General features: G+C 43.8%; 2 protein-coding genes across 5 annotated transcripts in view; one reads left to right on the top strand and one right to left on the bottom strand.

Annotated features, from left to right (window-relative positions):
* The window catches only part of ST13 (ST13 Hsp70 interacting protein), a 24113-nt gene extending 19948 nt beyond the window's left edge, over positions 1-4165 (bottom strand). Inside the window, exon 1 of one of the 3 annotated variants that reach the window (XM_075751904.1) lies at positions 4001-4165. Coding sequence is in view for 1 of the 3 variants with exons in the window: in XM_075751888.1 (XP_075608003.1) it covers positions 3259-3368 (110 nt within the window). In the remaining 2 variants the exon portion in view is untranslated. Of the gene's footprint in view, positions 1-2745; positions 2770-3258; positions 3500-4000 lie in introns of those variants that run through there. The other 2 variants (XM_075751888.1, XM_075751898.1) reach the window with 2 other exon arrangements.
* On the top strand, positions 3597-19729 carry XPNPEP3 (X-prolyl aminopeptidase 3). Of its 2 annotated transcripts, none has more exons than XM_075751875.1 (10): positions 3597-3720; positions 5682-5798; positions 8330-8737; positions 10542-10744; positions 11427-11489; positions 12858-12971; positions 15360-15445; positions 16106-16289; positions 18392-18512; positions 19371-19729. In XM_075751875.1, exons 3-10 carry the CDS (start codon positions 8386-8388, stop codon positions 19535-19537), a joined length of 1290 nt encoding a protein of 429 aa, XP_075607990.1. In that variant the 5' UTR covers positions 3597-3720; positions 5682-5798; positions 8330-8385; the 3' UTR covers positions 19538-19729. The 2 variants fall into 2 exon arrangements, with proteins under 2 accessions (XP_075607990.1, XP_075607984.1); XM_075751869.1 differs by lacking the exon at positions 3597-3720 and adding an exon at positions 3802-3967.

Genomic DNA, 19729 nt, shown 5'->3' with positions numbered 1-19729 from the left:
CTCAAGTTAAAAAAAGCACAGGAATCAAATTCTTCAGCAATTCCAAATTATCAGTCTTAAGATCAACTGGTTTTAAGTCTGACACCTTGAATCATCTCAAGGCTGAAACAACTTGGTCAGTCTCCTCTGCCCTCTTCACATCCCCTCCAAAACTATCCAAGCTTAGAGCAGACTATGAGATATGTTTAACCAATATACATACACATTTTAAAATACGCTATTTCATAAACTGCCACGGCTAAACACTTTCACTCCTAATCCTTGAAAACGTTTTTACTATCCAGTTATCCTCTATTGAATCTAGAGTTACAATCCCAGAACAATTCAAAAGTAAGTTACTGTACAATCATCCCCGAAAACAGCATTTGATTACAATGATTGAATGCACAGCAAGGATATGCAAAGTTCGCAGTGTATTTAACCTCAACAGTACACAGATATGAGACACTCTTGTAGGAAAAGGCAGGTACTGAGCGGCATAAACAGCACACACACAAAAACCACATTTTACAATTAAATCTTTGTGCTAAAACAGAATTATGTGATTCCAGTAACAGCTCTTGGGAGCTGTCAGGACTCCATTTCAACAAAAACTGCATACTTTCACTCATCACAGTGATGAGAAACACTGCTTTTATGACTTGTTGGAAGAACCACGACTGTTATTTCTCCATCCACTTTTCATCACTGACAACAAAATTATCTTTAGAGAGAAATGGAATTACCAAGAATTCAAAAGGGTCAAAACCTATCTGAACAAAACAACAGTAACAGAAGGCAAAAAGCTTTGTCCATCAATTAGGGATACTGTGCTTTACTTTTAAGGACTTCTACTGTTTCTTTGCTCAACTGCAGGTTTTTTGAAACATATTCCCTTTGATGACTCATTTCAGAACAATTCAACTCAAAATATTTGTATTTTTAAGCAATTATGAAAAAGCAGGCATGACTAAAAGGGATGTCAAAACACTTTCCAAACATAATCATACACAAGTGTATGCTTTCTATATAGATAGCATCTATGTAGAAATTAAATACAACAGCTAGGCAGAATAAAGGTTAGAAGATAGTAAGTGCATGAAAACAGTTAAGACATAAGGTTTCTGATGCAATATTAACAGCTAGCCAGAAATAAAGCATCCCATTCTGGCTGTATGAACAGTTAACATAATTTAAGTTAGAATCATTAAGAAAAAAAAAAAAATCAATCATCAAAATTTTAGTTGAAAAATTTAAAGATGTATTTCAGTATCATTTAGTGACCATTCTGTAATCACTCACATTACCGTGGTGACTAAACCTATGTCTTTTAGATTAATACAGGTAAGCCTGACAGAGATATCAGGATCATTGGGTTTATTTCCACATGAAGCCAGGCCATGCTAAGTTTCAAGCAGTTTCCAAAGAATGAGAAGACCCTATAAATGCATTTAATAGTCCTCCTGCAAATAGCACAAATACGGAAGGTAAGAGGGGACTCTACCAGACTTCCCACCAGTCTGACATGAAAAGCAATTTGGCTACCACTCCAAATATCCAAGTATATAACCTACCCAAATATTCAGCTCAAATATGTGAAGAAAACTAGAAAACTTAAAAAGAGCTACAGGAGGTTCTACTTTGAAATATTTTTTAACTTCTGCGATAAAGTGAAGGTTTTACATGGAAAAAACATTCCACAGTTCAAACCCTAATTTTTACACTTAACACAAGCACCCTTCTATTAACTAAATACAAACTCTAAAAATAAATCTGGAAGTCAGAGTCCTCCCCATTAGCATGGAGAAAGTCAGAAAACAGATGATCACCTTTCCCTTCCCTAATGCTTTCTCTGGCCAAAAGAAGTCAGTGTTATTCCTCTCTCTCCCAAAATACTCTGTTCACACCTTCAGAATTACGCAACAGAATGGATGTAACCTAGGGTGAGGCACTGAAGTGTTTTGCACAGTAGCAAAAGCAACTAAACAACTGCAGTCAAATAAAATAGATATGCATCTCCTTCCTAGGCATATGTGCAGTTACTACCAGTACTGCAAAACTGAGCGTAGTTAAATCAGAGTGGTTTTACAACCACATTAATATTCAGATGCATAAAAAACTTTAAATATCACTGTAAAATAAAAAAAACCTCAAGTAGTTCACTGTAATAATTTTCATTATACAACATATAGCAAAACACCAGTATTTACTTATATATATATATAAATGCACACAAAGCCCCACTAGTTTTTCAACTAATTACCAGTACTATACAGCAGAAAGCACAGTTAAAATACTTTCAGATTAAAATTTAAAGTAAATTTTCTAAAATCCCAGCTTGTCGCTAAATAAAAATCTTTTAAACTTCCCCTTTCGCAAAAGGTGTATCTGGAAGGACTTCCCTCGCTTCTCACAGTCCTTCGTGGTAGCGAGGGTTGCAGCTACGAAAGGCAGGCAGAGGCAGCCTAGCTGAATTACAGGGCTTCTCTGCCAGCACGAAAGCACCTCAGCCCTTCCAACCTGGCGCTTCTGGGCGCTGAGGGGGGAACCCAAAAACGTTTGGGTACGGAGGAGCACCCGCCACGAGGCGTCACACGTGCGCAGAAGAGCGCGCGCCTGAAGTGCCTCACAGGGGAGCAAGGGTTTCACTACGTGATACTTGAAACTTCAAAGGGGCAAAAGATATTTTGGCCAGGAACCATTACGTGTTAAACTGTCAGGTATTTTACGCTTTCGGGTACCAGGATGTAAACCAACGCCACTCACCTCCCCACAAACTCGGCTCCTTTTAAGACAGGCTAGCCAACTCTGCTGCATAATGCGAGAATTGGCTCGGTAAGTATTGCTCTGGGGCTTTCCAGCCTGGAAAGCTGAGCCGCTGAGATGGCCGGGGGGCAGGCTTTTGCAACGGGAATAGCCAGAGTTTAAAGAAACAAAACAAAACAAAAAAAAAAACAAACCAAATCTTTTTAATACTCGAGTCGTAACCCCGCAAGCCCTACGGCGGGAAGGGAGGGGAGGGGAGGGAAAGTGGCTGCGCACCGGAGCCGCTCCCCGGTGAAGACCCGCCGAACAGGACCGGGCCGGACCCGCAACGGCGACACCACAAACCCCCCTCCCCCTCCCCCTTCCCCTTCCCCTTCCCCCTCGTGCCACCCTCCCCTCCCCCGCTGGGCAGACACGCCCCCTTCCCCCCCCCCCCGCGTCCCGCGCTAGACCACCCCTCCCCCCCGCCTCCCTTCCACGGCCACCTCAACGGCGGCGCGGCCCGTGACTGACCTCTCCACCCACTCGCGGAGGAAAGCCAGCTCCTCGGTGTGCAGCAGGCCCGGGTTCTGCTTGCAGAGCCTGACGAAGGCCCGCAGCTCGCTCAGCTTGCGAGAGTCCATGGCGGCACGGCGGGGAGGCGGCCGCGGCCCAGGCGCACTCGCTTCCCTGCCCAACCGCCGCGCGGCGCCGTGGAAGCTTCCAGCCCGCCCCGCCCACCCCGAGGGCCCGCCCACCGCCGCCGGGCCACGCCCCCCCAGGGCCTGGTCCCGCCCCTCCGCCGCGCAGCGGCGGGAACGTTCTAGAAGCGGAGGTGGTGGTGGAATGGCTCAGCTCCGCCACGCGTGGCATTGCTCCCTCCTCTGTATTGTCGCTCGTCCCCCCCCTCTGCTGCCCGAGGGCCGTCGTGGCCCGGGTTCCTCCTCGCATCTCCCCTACGGGCGAGACAGGCGGCCTCCGCGGACACCTAAACCGGTGTGGCGCTGCTCATTGGCGGCGGGAAGGGGCGGGGCGGTGCCGGGCGTCCGCGCTCGTTGATGGTGTCAGCGCGCGGCGCCGTGGCAGGTAAAAGGCCCCGCCATGCGCGGGTCGGGCCGGCGCGGGGGGGCCTGGCGGGGGCGCGCGGGGCGCCCAGCCCCGCGTTAGTCGTTTCCCTCGGACATGTCGCGCCTTCCGGCCCGGAGGCTTGTCGCGGCGGTGAGGGGCTGGCGCGGCTTCCCAGGTCAGAGACTCCTTCTCCCCCCACGCGCCTTACTTCACCTCACCGGTGCAGCCCCGCTCGGTGCCGCTGGGCCCCGTCCAGCCCCGTGTCCGTGGCTGCCTCCGTCCCCGGGGCGCTGGTAACTGACTGCCCGGGGCACGCTGAGCGTTATCGCCCCTCAGAGCCCTTCCTTCTGCCCCCCCCGCCCGGCACCACGGCGGCACTGAGGGGCAGGCGAGCCGTGAGGCCGCCCGCCCGCCCGCCCGTTCCGCGGGGAGTCCGAGGGGCGCGGGAGAGCAGCTCTCTCCGGCAGCGACGTTGTAGCCCCAGTCACGGTTGAATCCGAGGGAAGAACGGTTTATTATTTGTAAAATAAAGCAACGATGTGGAAAGCTTCTTGCCGTCTTCAAAATATTGCTTTATTTAATGCCTGTTGTATTCTCCTGTCTCGTTGCAAGCTGTCCTGTTTGTGTAGGTGGGGAGAAACACTGAAAATACTATCTTTCTAAACTGCACAAAAAGCTGTAATTATATTTCACTGCCTGGGTCTCCAGGTTGTTACTGCAGTCAATCATCACATAGTGAATGGTTTATGTTATGACTATCAGTTGTCATGCATAAGTAATCTACAATTAGTGGCTAATCATACTGGCTCCCACAGAAAATCCACGGTCTATATGTTCTGCTATAAATCTCTTGAGTCTCAGCTCCCTGAAAGGCAGGCAGCTGTTCTGCTTGTTTTGCCTTGCTTATGCTAGTGAAGAGTTGCTGATCATTTGTTCTAAGAATCCAGTGCCACACTATAGCAGCATGAATTGATTTTGTAGCAGGCACATGTTAAGTGACATAAAAGAGAACCAGTTTCCAAAACATCAGCTGGTAGATGTTAGGAAACTGATTACCATCTCCTTCTGTGTGTCTGATGATTTATATCTAGGCATGAGCAATTCTTCAGCTGCAAAAGGCTGTGACTGAGAATTCCAAAGTTGGTAAAGTTTGTGACAATGGTATTTAATTTTAGCTTTTGCCTTATTGTGCGCACCCTCAGCTCCCAAATGCACTTTTGTAATTCTCTTTAAAACTTCTTTGTTTTGGCTGTGTGTGGATTTGGAAGTGGGATACATAACTGTATGCTTCTGAGGAACTGTTTTCAATTTGGCTAATGTCAAGTAAGTTAAATACATAAACTGGAACTCGAGTATCTTTCATACAGGAAAAAAAATCACATTGCTGTACAACCTGTGTTATTTCATGGTTTCTTTTTGGCATTACTAGTAAAAAGAACAGGAGAGGCCTTGAAAACTCTAATTGTTCCAGATAAGTGGTATTTTTTGAAGACATAGTCAAGAAGAGACAACATGCAGGTGTTGTGCTTCAAGCCCTGTGGTGTTTGGGGGAAGCAAGGGGAGGGACAGTGCTGACTGCATCATGAACACCAAGCGTAGAAATTGGGATCTGCCAGCTGACACAGCTTTCTGGGTTTTCTTGCTGGATTGCCAGGTTTAGTGTATGTTAATGTCTTTCAATCTGATGAATATTTGAGCATTAGTTGAGTTGTGTGCACATTGTTTCATAAACTGTTACGGTACACAACAAACAGAGAAGTTAAGGAGGGATATTTATCTCATATAAGGTGAATGAATGCTACTAAGAGTCAGGTGACTGGAGTATAATTCTGCAGTTTTCTAATTCTAAAGGTCTTTCACCTTGACATGGTGCATTTCTTTTCCTCTAGTTTGCAAGTCATGTGTTCTCCGAAGATTTTCCATCCAGCCTGCCCAGCAGAAGAAGATTCCAAACCGGTATTTGGGCCAGCCCAGCCCTTTCACACACCCACACCTTCTCAAACCAGGTTCGGTTCAGGCCTTGTATAAGCCAATCATTAGCATTCTTTCTTACCTATTTTGCTGAGATGTCTAGGACAGAGTATTGATTTGATGCATCATACAGTTGTCCGTGGTTTCAGCTCTTTATGATTACCTTCATTAGGCAGCAGTTATATTTAGTAGCTAATTTCCTTGTCTGAGATGATACTGATCCCAAAAACAGGCTTCACATGTTAGCTTTTCACCTTTTTCGTATAGAGTACTTGGTGTTGCTGACTCGGGTACTGCAGACCTTTCATGGCAATGGCATTTTGTGAGCTCGTTATCCTGAAAAGACATATGATTTATATTAAGGGGGAAACCTTTGTGCAAGCTGAACTGCCAGACTGCTTTGTATCTAGTGTCTCGTGAGTCACAAAATAAAGATGTCATTCAGAGAAGGAGATTGGGGAGAGACTTATTGATAGATGGACACCACTTGTCTAAAGAACACGCCCCCTTAAGAAGAGTATTCAAGCTGTGAGGAAACTAAGAAAAAGAGACTTGTGGCTATAAAGTTAGACGGTAGTGATGAAAGAGAAGCTGAGGTTGTGCAGTTTTATGAGATTAATGAACATAAGCTTGTAGGTATGAGAGGACAGTGATTCAATCTTTAAAAAAAAAAAAAAAGTAAAAATACGTTCAGGAATATGTCCAGAAAAACATTCTGGTTCTGTGTTCTTTTTCCATAGATGGGTATACAGAGAGAACTGATGAATGTATAACCATGCACTTAGATATTTAACTGTAGAATAATTCACGTTGGAAGGAACTTCACAAGGTCCACCGTCTCCTCAAAGCTGAACAAACTTGAGTATTAGATCAGGTTGCTCAGGGCACTGATTAACAGCTCACAGTAAATGAAGCTGACACTTTAAAAGTACTCACAGCTGAAATGCTGGAGATTAATTCTAGCTGCCCCTAGTAATTTTGCATTTAATAAAGGCATGGTGTTCTCCTTAGAATAATACAACATTGTTTCATTGCAATTATTGTTTTAAAAATCAAATACACCTTTAAGGCAAAGAGAATTTCCAGACCTTGCAGTCAGAAGACAAATGGGATTCCCATGTTCCACCCTGCTGCAGCTTCTAAACTTTTCTAGACCGTTTGTGGTAGGTAGAAAGCTGACTGGAATGCAGTGGAGCATAGGATATTTGCAGTGTAATATTGGAGAAATGTGGGGTCAGATTGCATTAAAACAGTTTCTATGTTCTCTGTCATTTCTAGATCTAGAGAGTAAAACAAATTTGGTGGTTTTGGGGTTTTCTTTTAAAAAGAACCTTTTACACTAAATAGGTTGGGGATTTATGGTGTTGAAAAGGTATAAAGTTTAATGCAAATACAACATAAGTGATTTTCTTAAACTCTATTTTGTCGGGGAGAATGTTCTGGATAGAACTTCCCCCCCTCCTGCCCCACCCATGCAAGAATCCACTTACAGTACAAGACAAATTTCAGGTTTTGTTCTAGAATTGTCACTGCCTAATACATTAAAGAAGAAGAAAAGATTATAAAAGTAGAAAGTTAACAGTATGAAAATGCAGTCTGTGTTAAAATAGGGTATTAACCAAAGTACTGATTAAGGCTTATGTATTAATTTAAAGCATAGTTAAGGAGTCTCACATTTTAAAAAATACATACTTAAGCTGTTGTTGGTTGATCTTTCAACTTCAGTCTGGTTTTGGTGAGTATCTTGATCACTGTGCTTCGTATCCTTCATGACTGGAGCAATTTAAAACACACTTTCATGTAAGAGATCATTTGTTTAGTTAGAGTCATTAGGAATATAAGTATTTAACTTTGGAAAAATCCAAATTGTTCATTATTGAGAAAAGCTACATCTGCCCTGGAGAAGATTCCTTCTCTTAATCGGAGTCTGCTGCCAGCCTGCAGTTCATGGTTTCTTTCTGCCTGGAATCTTGTGACCAGTTAGACTCTGCAACCTCTGTGTTTCTGCCTGATCTCCCAGTATCTGTAACACTCAACCCGCCCCTTATGGTTTAGAACTGGTTACTTTATGAGTTGACTTAGTGTGTATTTGAATAGACATTCTAGCTTTATCTGAGGAAGTGAATGCTCAACCTCAGGAGGTAATCTTTTGTTCAGTCTCCAGATGCTATAAAACCCATCAGTTTTCAGCAGTCAAAGTCCAGTTTGCCCTGCCCCTTCCCCCTTTTTTTACGTGTCTCTCTGAAAACACCAATCTGTTTTGGATGTTTTTCTAAATCTGCTAGGTTTTGTGATTTCTGCTTTTGCACAAAAATACATAACAGACAATCTGATTTGTTAAAATTAATTCCTGTTTTTGCATGATGGAAGAATAGACTGAGTGAGCGTGTGCTGTAGGGATGGAAGCTGAAGAGATGCGTGAGACCGCAATGGAAAGGCTGATGAGGGACCACAATGAAGCCATGCATATGAAAGGCATCAGGGACTAGGCAGGAATCAGGCATGTGATTAGTAAAATATCACAAGTGCCTTGAATTTCTCTAGCTAATTTGTTTTGTATTCGTAGGAGAGGTAACCCCGGGATTGTCACAGGTGGAATATGCTCTTCGCCGACACAAACTGATGGCATTGATCCAGAAAGAAGCCCATGGCTGGGATGGATTGGACCACACAGTGATTCTGCTATCCAACCCCATGTACTACATGAGCAATGACATCCCCTACGTTTTCCACCAGGACACTAACTTCCTCTACCTCTGTGGGTTCCAGGAGCCTGACAGCATCCTGGTGCTGCAGAGCATTCCTGGCAAAGCACTGCCGTCTCACAAATCCATACTTTTTGTGCCTCGGAGGGATCCAAGCCGAGAGTTGTGGGACGGGCCCAGATCAGGCGCAGATGGGGCAGTTGCTCTCACAGGAGTAGATGAAGCTTACACCATCGACGAGTTCAGGCACTTGGTGGCGAAGCTGAAAGGTAACATAAAATGGAGAGGGAATGAGATGAGATGTGGTTTGCAGGGTCTGAATGGTATGGGTTTGGAAGGTGATCTGTGACACCAAGACTATCGTGAACTTGGGGAGGTGCAAGGGGTATGATGGTATGACAAAGGCAGTTGGAAGTTCTTGTTAGCTTCCTGCAGATCACCAATGGAAATGTAGTTTTGAAAATAGTAGTTTTTCCTCCCCTCTGAATTTCTCGTGTACCCATGCGAATGCGAGCATGCACGTTTGTGAAATGTAAGGAAGAGGATAAGCAAGAGAGCATCGCAAGCTGTGTTACCGTTTTATATTTGCTGACAGAGCCAGAACCAGATGAAGTATAGGAAACTTGAAGGTGTGTTAGTCATAATAGTCTTGGAAAATCATCCACACAGGGATGTTGTTAGTCTGCTCACCTTTTTTAGCTAGATGTTGAGTTACTCTTGAAATATGAACGTTGGTGTCCTTTAGACATGTTCTTCTGCATCTAACATCACCATGTAGCCTCAATACTTATAATCCAGGGTGAACTAAAATGAAGCTGAAGGCTTATGACAATATAAAAAGGTCAGGTGCTCGGGGGATTACACAAATAAATAGTGAATGCTGGAGTCTTAAATACCATCTCAGATTCTAGTTATTTCATTTCAAAAAAAGATATATTGAAAATAGAAAAGTCACAGAAAGGGCAAGAAGAATGATCAAGTATGGAGTGTGTATGAGATACCTGCTGGACAAATCTGCTCAATTTGAAAAAGAGAAAACAAAAAATAAGGTATGAGAGAGGTGTATGGTTATGGAAAGCACAGAGAGGATGAGTAGGAACAATTGCTATTTTTCATCATTTACAAGCAAAGGGAACACTGAATGAAATGATCAGATGGCAGGTTTTGACACCTTTTAAGTTTTAAGTCGTCGATCATTTGTGGAAGGTTTGGAATGTCAAAAGTATAAATGGATTCAAAAGTTTTTAGTTCCATGAGGGAGAGGTCCATGAAAAGCTGTTAATCAATGTTACGAAGATACAGCCTTGAAATGAAGAAACTAGAAGTGGGGGCGCTGTGCTAAGGAAATGCTCTTTCATAAATGCCCAGTTTCTTAGAAACTTTTTGTAAACACCTGCTGATGGCTACTGTCACAATGAAGGAGGGCCTGGGTGGACCTTAGCTGTGGCTCAGCGTGGCTTTTCTACTCATTCCCATTTAAAATGCTCCTGCGGGGAGAATGTGGGTGCTGACTCTGATGTTCTAAATAAATTTCCACATCGATAAATGTTTGTCCTCAGTAGGTTCATCTTCTCTGAATGGCTGAAATAAGCAGTTGTTCCCCAAAGATATTCTGAAGTGTAGTTGAAAATGACCCTGATTCTGTGCAATGGGTAAAGGGTAAATTGCTGTATAGCATCAGAGGGGACAGGCTAAATGAGAGAACAATTCAGAACACGCACCACTGCAGTGCAATGGCTACTTAGTATACACAAGTGCAACTTCGATACACAAACTCTGAATGGGTCTCTGCAAGATACACATTCAGTGATGGTCATAAAAGCCAATATTTGCATAGAAGTGAGGATTTGTCAAATCTACATGCTATGCATTGCTAATCTTCCAGATTTTGAAGAGATCACTTGTATCCTGTGGCAGTGAAGGTGTCTATATGGTTTATAAATGCAGATTCAGAGGAAATTATTTTCTCAAATATAGCAACAGGTCTAGTTTAGGAAGAGTGAGTTTGTTCAGTATGAGGAAGACATTCCTACATTTATTTTCACCTGTGTGAGCTTTGGTTTTGTATTCCAGGTGAGTCGAGCGTTATTTGGTACGACTTGACCAAACCAGTGCATACAGAGCTGCACTCTGACTATATGCAGCCCCTGGCTGAGATAAAAGCTCGGAACAAAAACCACATCCAGGGCATCCGACATCTAGTGCAAAACCTTCGGCTGATCAAATCTCCTGCAGAGATTGAAAGGATGAAGGTAGCTGGACGGGTGACAGCTGAGGTATGGGGTCGTATGCTCTCCCAATGAACCAGTGCATTCCTTTAAAGAAGAAAAGGGAGAGGGCTGTTGATAGGGCGACACTGGCTGGAAGGATAGCTTTGGCCTAATCTCTTACTGAACCGCTGTGTCTCAACCATCAGCTGGGCCCAGCCTCCTCCACGTGACAAGGAGAAACAGGAAGACTGCTTGGACTAGCAGCTTCTCTCGATTAATGTAACTCCAGCAAAGACAAGCCAGCAGATGTTAGACTTCATTTAAAAGCAATATCTATTCAGGAACAGGGGTAGCCTCTTCACTCTCTTCCCAGCTTCCCCTCTCCTTCCCCACACTGTTTTCTTCCCCATTTATCCTGTTGTTTTTGAGGAAACAGGATTTTTGTGAACACATTGCCTCTGTATGTCTCTATCTCCCCTTCTCCCTCAAATACCTTTTGAATTCATTGGCCAGTTTTAAATTAATCTAACAGATAACCTCAAATGCAACTATATTTTTGTAAATATTATTAAAATAGCCAAATAGAAAAGAGAGGCACAGCTTGTCCATATCTGAAGGAAAAGCTGCCTCTGGTTCCAGTGTTCTGGACCAGCTGATTTTAGGCCTTCCTCAAAAGACAGCAGGTAAAAGGAAAAACTTTTCTCAAGTTCAGGCTCCTTGCTAACTGAAAGGCCCTTCTTTTTCATAGGCTTTCATAGAGACAATGTTTGCCAGCAAATCCCCAGTGGATGAAGCCTTTCTGTATGCAAAGGTGAGTACGTTGTGGTTGGAGCTGAGACAGAAGGGCTGGATGTTGGTTATCCTTCCAGGAAACTAGATATGTCAGATCTGTCTACAATGTGTCTCCTGCTGTAGCACGTTTCTCCTTCTCCCAGCTCTTGTGGTTCCTAGGATGTGCAGAAAAGTCAGTGTGAGGAATTCTTCAGCTGTACTTCCCATACCCTTACTGAATGAACGTAGTGGTTGTCTAAGTTTATCTGCTATTGATGTCTTTTTCTACTGTATTTAAATACAACACCTGCTAAACAGTCAGAGATATAGGTATTATCTCATTCCATAATACAGTTCTATTGTACAGAATTTAAGTAGGTATAACACCTATTTGTAAAGCCTGTTTCTCTTGACTCTAGCCTCTTACATCATCAGGTTACCACAGCTATCTTGAAGCAGTGTACACACTTCTCAGTTACAAAGTAAGGACTAATTGGGCTGTGCATTTGGTAAGGAATTTTGTAAGGAATTGCAGTGAGATGCCTGTTTGAGAAACATCAGCAGGATTTGACCCTGTGTTATGACATAGGTGGGCCTGTGCTGACATGGCTCTGCGCAGCAGTACTGACTTATAAAGGAAATGATTTTAATTAAAGTGTATTTTACAGATCAATTTTTCACTCCAGAATTGGGATCATAAAACCTACTTTACTACATGTAGCCATCCTGGAGTTTTCTGTCCCATGTGGTTTTGGTAATTATAAAAAAGACATGTTATTAATATATTGAGGATATAGAGGGTCTTTATAGATGTAAGTTAATTAATTTCCATGATTTCATCAGCTTCATCACTCAAGAAAGGTAAAGATATTGAGGCTTACAGTGCCTTTTTTTTTCCCCTCTCGGACATCAAGGTAGTGCATGCTTTCAAACCTTCTTAGTTCAACAGAGTCATGAAAATAGATACTGCTGTAAATATGCTGGTACTTTCTAATTTTAAAAGACGAGAGCAAAACACGACTGTTGTCATGCTGACATTTAGGATCTTTGAAAATTCTCAAAGTTGTATGGCAGCTAAGAGCATTACTTTTATATAAGAACAAATCCTCACCTGGATTTATGATGATGTAATGAATGTTTGATGCAGTATTGAACAGCTTGCATCAGAAAGAGCTTCCATGACACCAGATGCAGGCTTAAAACACTCTCTTGAAAGTGGATAGCTGTGTAGTTTTTTCCTCCATTGTTCCTGGAAAATCTTCAAGGCTGCTTTCATTTAGCGAACTCACTTTCCAGTTTCACTTTGTGTTGTACAAATTCAGAAAACAGTTGTAGGACATGAATTATAATAGTCCCAGGGCAGTTAATTGGCACTAACAGTCTCCTCCTCTCTGAATTGGTATTGCAGTTTGAATTCGAGTGCCGGGCTCGTGGTGCTGACATCTTGGCCTACCCCCCTGTTGTTGCTGGTGGCAATAGATCAAACACTTTGCACTATGTGAAGAACAATCAGCTCATCAAGGTAAATCATATGGTGTCCGGTAACTTAAAATGCAGTGCTGTGACACACTGTCCCCATGTCTGTTCCCTAGCTGCTCTTTGTTTTGACTGAACAGATAAAAACACTTAAATACATATTTTCAAGTGAGCAGGGGAAAGAAATCCTGCCCTGGTTAGTTTTATTGTCAGTGAAAGATTAACTTCACTCCGTCCAGTCCCTTTCTGTCCTCTTTGCACTTGCTGCAGTATTTTCTGAAACAGTGGACGGACTTGAAAAGAAGCTTGCAAATAACTTCATTTAGCAAGCACGTCTGCTCCCACACGGCGTACAGCAGTGTGCAGTGCTGGGTGGATTGCTAACCTCACAAAAGAGAGGGACTGCTGCAGCAGGCAGAGTGAAGGTACTGGCGGGGGGGGGGGGTTGTCTTCTGTCACTTGCATTGCTTGGCCTTGCTTTGCAACATAAGGCACAATAAATAGCACGTTCCTGCTCTGGCGAAACTGAAAAGCATTTCGGACTCCATGTAGGCCAGCAAAATGGGGAAGGCGGGAACAAGGAGGGAAAGGATCAGCATTAAATGTTGAGAGGTAGATTAGATGGCTGTAGGTAAATTAACGTCTTATTTTGAAGATTCACATTATTGAATTGAACCCTCTCCAGCTTTCTGGACAATACATGTTTAGATTCAGGTAAGTATTTTCAGGAGCGGTATTTCTCCACTGCTCTCTTCACGATACACTTTTCAGAGGAGCATATTTTTCCTCTGTCTTAATGCAGGATGAAACTTTCCCGCTAGCATTGTCTTTTCTTGAAGCTGGCATGCTAGCAGACCTTGAAATGATCTGCAGAGACAGACATACAAAAGATATGACAGGCTGCTTTTGGCAGAAAGAAGCCTCCTTTGTTGTACTGTCATCCAAGGTCAGGCGTGCTCATGTAACTCCAGTTGCTTCTGTTAAAGTTGTTCAGTTAAATGACTGTCACTTGTTTGTTTTTTTCAAAACTGTTAAGTAGGAGGTTAAACCTGTAAACTTGACTCTTTTTTTTCCTTTGTGTGCCACTTCCTAGAGATCTTATTGCCAATAGGCTAACAAAGTGTCTAATTTGGAAGGTACCTTCATTCAGTCCACTGCTTGACTCAGCTTTTAAAGACAGAGGACAAGATGCACAACATAAAGCACTTACTGGACAATCAAACCACAGGCGAAATTCCCTTAGCCAATAAATTGTTACTTAGCTTCTTTAATTGCTTGGAAGAGGGCAAGTGCTATAATTTCATATTTTACTTAAAGAATTGAACCAACTATTCTGAAAAAGTTAAAAGTACAATTTAAATGGATAGCTAATGGCCTGCCTATTCAGTGGGATAGTGAGATCTGCTAGTTTATCTACTGTGTAAGTATTTGTGGCACTTAACTGTGCACAATGATAGTAGCTAGCACTGGAAGTAGTGCTAGCAGTGAAACTCGGCTTCTGTTTTTTTCCCTTAATGTGCTAGAATTATTCCTTGTCATTCCACTTCATGGCTGCTGGCACAGTCACAAATCTGTGGAGTGAATCTCTATAAAAGGCCTTGGATTGCATATAGTGTAAATCCATAGAGAATTTAATCCGAAGTTTTTACAGATCTCACTGCTATATTTGTTGTTAGTCCCTTTAAGGAGGGTAAGCAAAGCAGTGATTTTGTTTCTGGCCCTTTGTCTGTCTTTGTTGTGCAGTCAGTGATTTAATTGACAAGGAACAATTTTGCTGAAGTGAGGCTCACATCTCCAAAAGCTTTTTCTTCATCACCAGATAGATTCAGAAGTATATCTCAGAGAGGTCAAGAAAGTCCCAGAAGAGAACAGGGAAGATGGTACAAGCTATTCAATAGTGCATTTACAGTAGTGATATACTGCCAGAGAAGTAATTTTGCTGGGTCCTCCTACTTTGTGACAATGCTAAATCTTTAGCCATTAGTGATCTCATGGGTAGCTCAGAAATCTACGTTTTTGTTGCAAAACCCCTTCTATCTCAGTCACTAGCAGAGAACAACTAGTGAGAGGAGTCACTGGTGTAATTTGCTGGAGTAGGTGATCCAGATGTGAATGGGACTGCTGCCTCAGAGCGCAGAATAGTTCAAGGAAAATGACTTTTTTTACTCCAAAGTGGTTGAAAACCAGTGTGTTAAGAGTTCAGGCTGTAGATAAACATAGCAGTCAGAGACTACCTTGCAGAGAAACATTCCAACTGGAATAGCCTATTTATAAAGAGTAGCACCTGGGGTGTTCTTTTGCAAAAGGAATTCACATCTCTGCAGCTGCTTTGCAAGAATAAATACATAATCTCCTTTCCTGCTCTCAGACAGAGAAATCAATTCAGTTAATAGCCAGACTGACCCACAGGGCATTTTTTCCTGATATTCTCCAGGATGGTGAACTGGTCTTGCTAGATGGTGGATGTGAGTCTTCCTGCTATGTAAGTGACATCACACGTACCTGGCCTGTCAATGGAAGGTATGCTGCAATAAGGCTGTTTTGAAGAACTTTGAGAAGCTCTTAAATAATTGATGGATTGAGTGTATGTGTGTTCCATCTCTGTGTGAGTAGTTTTAACATGTTCCATTTGGTGGTTCTTCAGAGTAATCAAATTATATAAACTAATCTTTCAGCATGAGAAGCTGTATTCCCCACTGCCTCATTAATTACTGCATGAATATGTGTGATTATTGCTATTTTCTGCTATTACAACACGCTGAAACTGCAGAGAGGGCTTTTGTGCAATCAGCTGTGGCTGACTCTGGTTCTGTGTAAGAGAACAGAAGTTCACTTGACCTGTACATGGCTCTGTCGGTTGTGAATGTGTTGGTGTGGTGTCCCTGTGGTTGTGTGTTTGATTCCTGTATGTTTTGGCTCAAGTGCATTCTTTTTCCTGCAGTACCTTTGCCTTACTTTGCTTTGGGGTTAGGTTGTCAGCTGAGAAACCCTGCCTCTACCCAGTGTATTGAAGGGCATGTTGAAGTCATGCCTTGTCTGGCATTTCGTATAAGGAACCAGTTGCTTTCCTTTCTGACTTTCTCTGCTCCAACACTGAACCAAATCTGTCCCCAAAACAGGTTCTGGGTAGAGGTTTAATTCTGAAAAATGTCCTTTGTTCCTTTCCTCAATGGTTTTCAGGTTCACCAAACCCCAAGCAGAACTATACCAGGCTGTTCTGGATATCCAGAAGTCCTGCCTGAGCCTCTGCTCCCCAGGCATGAGTCTAGAAAATATCTACAGCCTCATGCTGAGCCTTATTGGACAGAAACTGAAAGAGCTGGGGGTCCTAAAGAGCAGCATCACTGACAGCCACTTCTTCAAGGTACTTGAAGTTTTTTCACTCCAGCTTCCCCCCACTAGGCCTGACTGTTTTCTCCTTACATTAGTGGCTTTAATTTGGCTCAGGAGCGTGCTTTCGAGATTAATCTTCTAATCGTCCCCACTCACGATGCTTTAATTTATGTGTGGGCTGGTCTTAGCACAGGACTGGATTTCTCTCAGGCAAGACTAAACTTGAAGACGTGTTTCAACCATTCAGCGCACAATTTGGTCTGAAATAACCCCCCAGTCTTGTATACGCATAGTGTGAATATTTGTTCCTCAACACTTGTGTATTGGGTCTGGCTGAGATGGAGTTAGTTTTGCCCACAGCAGCCCTCACAGCTCTGTGCTGTGTATTGGTAGCCAGCAAGGTGTTGATAACACACCGGTGTTTTGGCTACTGCTGAGCAGCGCTGGCACAGCATCAAGGCTGTCTCTACAACATTCTCCCCTCACCAGTAGGCTGGGGGTGGGCAAGATCTTGGGAGGGGACACAGCCAGGACAGCTGACCCAAACTGACCAAAGGGATATTCTGTACCATATGGCATCTTCTCAGCAATAAAAGCTAAGAGAAAAAGGAGGAGAAAGGGAGGGCATTTGTTATTTATGACCTTTGTCTTCCGGAACAACTGCTATGCGTACTGAAGCCTTGCTTCCCGGGAAGTGGCCGGACAGCACCTGCCAGTGGGAAGTAGAGACTAAATCTTTTGGTTTTCCCTTGCTTCTGTGCACGGCCTTTTGCTTTTACTTTATCAAACTGCCTTTATCTTGACCCATGAGGGTTTTTTTGTACCTTATTTTTCTCCCCTTCCTGTCCTGCCAAGGAAGGAAGTGATAGAGCGGCCTGGTGGGCACCTGGTGTCCAGCCAGGGTGAAACCACCACAACTTGCTGTTTCATTCTGCATATCCATTCCCAGTGGTCTGCACTGCTTGTTAGTGTTGATGCAGCTTTAGAGTGCAGTCTGAAGGAACCTGTAGAGACATTGGCACTAACACAAAATTCTGAGTCCAGGGCTGGCTGCAGGCAATTAGTCATAGTTTTGTGTTTAACATAGCATAAATCTGCAGTGCCACCAAAAAGCGCAGCCCATTTTTCTCAGTCATTCCACCTGCTGCCTCTTCTGCACCATTTTGTATCAGTATTGGGATTCACAGAGCTACCTGGTGAACAAGACTGGGAAACCAGTCTGCCTTAGAGCTGAACCTGCTGATAAAATGGGATTGGTTTGCAGTTAGAGAAGTTTATCCGGTCCCACTCACTGCAAACCTGCATGATTGATGATGCCACTGCAATAAAGATGGTGGAACCAGGTGACGGAACTACCCCTTTGGCAGCAGGACAGACTTCTGCCAGATTTAATTGTCCTACAGTGTCAGTGCAATAACAGCACAAGTTCTCGCCTGTGAATGGAGGCTATCATGCCGTTTTTTCTCGGCAGGCGGCAGCACAGCCAGATGAGACCAGTATCTGTCTGCAGCTCACTCCCCAGTGAATGTGAGGAGCGTGGGGCAGAGGAGGAATTAGCTCTTTGATTCCTGCTGTCAAGGACCTCCTCTCTGGAGGGAGGGGGATTAGGATGGTGCGGGGGGAGGTGGTGTCAGTGCCCTGTAGAGGTCGATTAAAATCCTGTGTAGCTGCTGAGTGATATCAGCACAGCATCCTCTCTGTCGTGCATAAGAGAACTCTTTGCCACATGACAAAGCAGCTGTATCAGCTGCTGCCGGTTGTCAGGGTCTGCTGATGGGAGCAACACAGGGGTTGGATATTTAAGGGATGGAAAAGAGTTGGGGCAGCAAAGCTCAGTGAGGCGAACACTGAAGTCTTGCCTCACATGCTGAGGTGATGAGGGCTTGGGCTGTTCTTTTCAGTGAGGGGGAAAGGCAGTCTGCAATGTACTCATAATAGGCACCTGGTACTGGTGGGTTTTGAGGGCCAACTCGTTCTGGTAAATGGGAGACAGCCCCTGGTGACCTACTCATGGCAGTAAGATTGCTAGTTAAACATATAACTATTCCATCTCTTCTCCCCATCTTTTGTATCGGAACAAGAGGTTGGGCTGTGTTTAACTGCCTCCATGACACTTGTTTTGTCTTCCACTAGGCTGTTCGAAAGTACTGCCCACATCATGTGGGCCATTACTTGGGCATGGATGTGCACGATACCCCAGATATATCCCGATCACTCCCGCTCCAGCCAGGCATGGTGATAACCATTGAACCAGGTAAAAAGATATGCAGTCAGTGGTCGACAAAAACATGAAATGCTGAGGATAACAATATTGCTGTGAGTAGCTAGCTGATCCCTCAGAGCAAAGCATTCAGGTCCTTTCTGGTAAAATGGAAAATTATTACAGTATTAGAAAAGCTTAAGTTATTCCCCTCCCAAAGTCATTAGAGTATTAGAAAACCTTATTTCCCTCCCAAACACAGCCAAGGTAACAAATTGTGGGAGTAAACTCTCAGAAAGTGTCTGTGCAGCAGGAGGCAGAGTAGTATAGACCTCAGACTGCTAGTGTTTAGACCCACAGCAGCACAGGTCAGTCACAGTGCAGAGAAGCAGGGTAAATTAACTTTGCACTATGGTCTGTATTGCTGTGACTGAACTACTTCCAGTCACTGGTAGCATAAGTCTCAAGCATTGCAGTCTGCAATTACAGGCATTCACAACTTAGCTTTGTAAATTAGGCATTTCACGATGAATCTTTCTTTCTGCTTCTCACTGGATTTGGAGCTGTCAGCTGGAAACTGATAGTTAATGCTTGGCTGTCCTCTCTCTCTATTCAGAACATTGTTAAAACCATCATTGTGAACATGGTGTTGAGAGCAAGGAGTGCAGAGAGGCCAGCTGTAATTGTGGAAGTTTTTATTACCATGCTAGTGTGTGTAGGCACTGAGGGACACTTTCTCAGCCCACCAACTGCCATGAGTGAAGGGAAAGACCAGCTTTCCTTTTTAAAATTTTTCAAGATCAGACTCATGTCATGTTGCTGAAAATCCAACCCTGCTCTCATGGCAGTGCAGTAAGGGAACAGTGTTGTTCTGGAGAGTGTTGTATGTTTTAATTCCCTTCCTTCTTTCAGGCGTTTATATCCCTGAGGATGACATGAGTGCCCCAGAGAGGTTTCGTGGCATTGGTGTGCGCATTGAGGATGACGTTGTGATAACAGAGGATGCGCCTCTCATCTTGTCTGCTGACTGTCCCAAGGAGATCTACCACATCGAGCAGATCTGTGGCCGCAGCTCATGATGCCTCTTCTCTGCCTCTTGCAGTCTCATCGGGAGACACAGCCCTCCAGGGATGCAGAACCCTGTCGCTGGCTGTAGTTGTCAAGTGATGGATGGTGTGGACAGTTGATGGCTGTTTCCAAGGCTGGGGCTGGGCAATAGAATGCAAAAGGCTTGGGTACTAAGGGATAAAAAAGCAAAGCAACCTTTTCTA

Source organism: Balearica regulorum, chromosome 1 (genome assembly GCF_011004875.1).
Source record: "Balearica regulorum gibbericeps isolate bBalReg1 chromosome 1, bBalReg1.pri, whole genome shotgun sequence".
Classification (NCBI taxonomy): domain Eukaryota; kingdom Metazoa; phylum Chordata; class Aves; order Gruiformes; family Gruidae; genus Balearica; species Balearica regulorum.
Note: the sequence above shows the minus strand (reverse complement) of the source record. Positions and strands in the feature narration are given on the sequence as shown.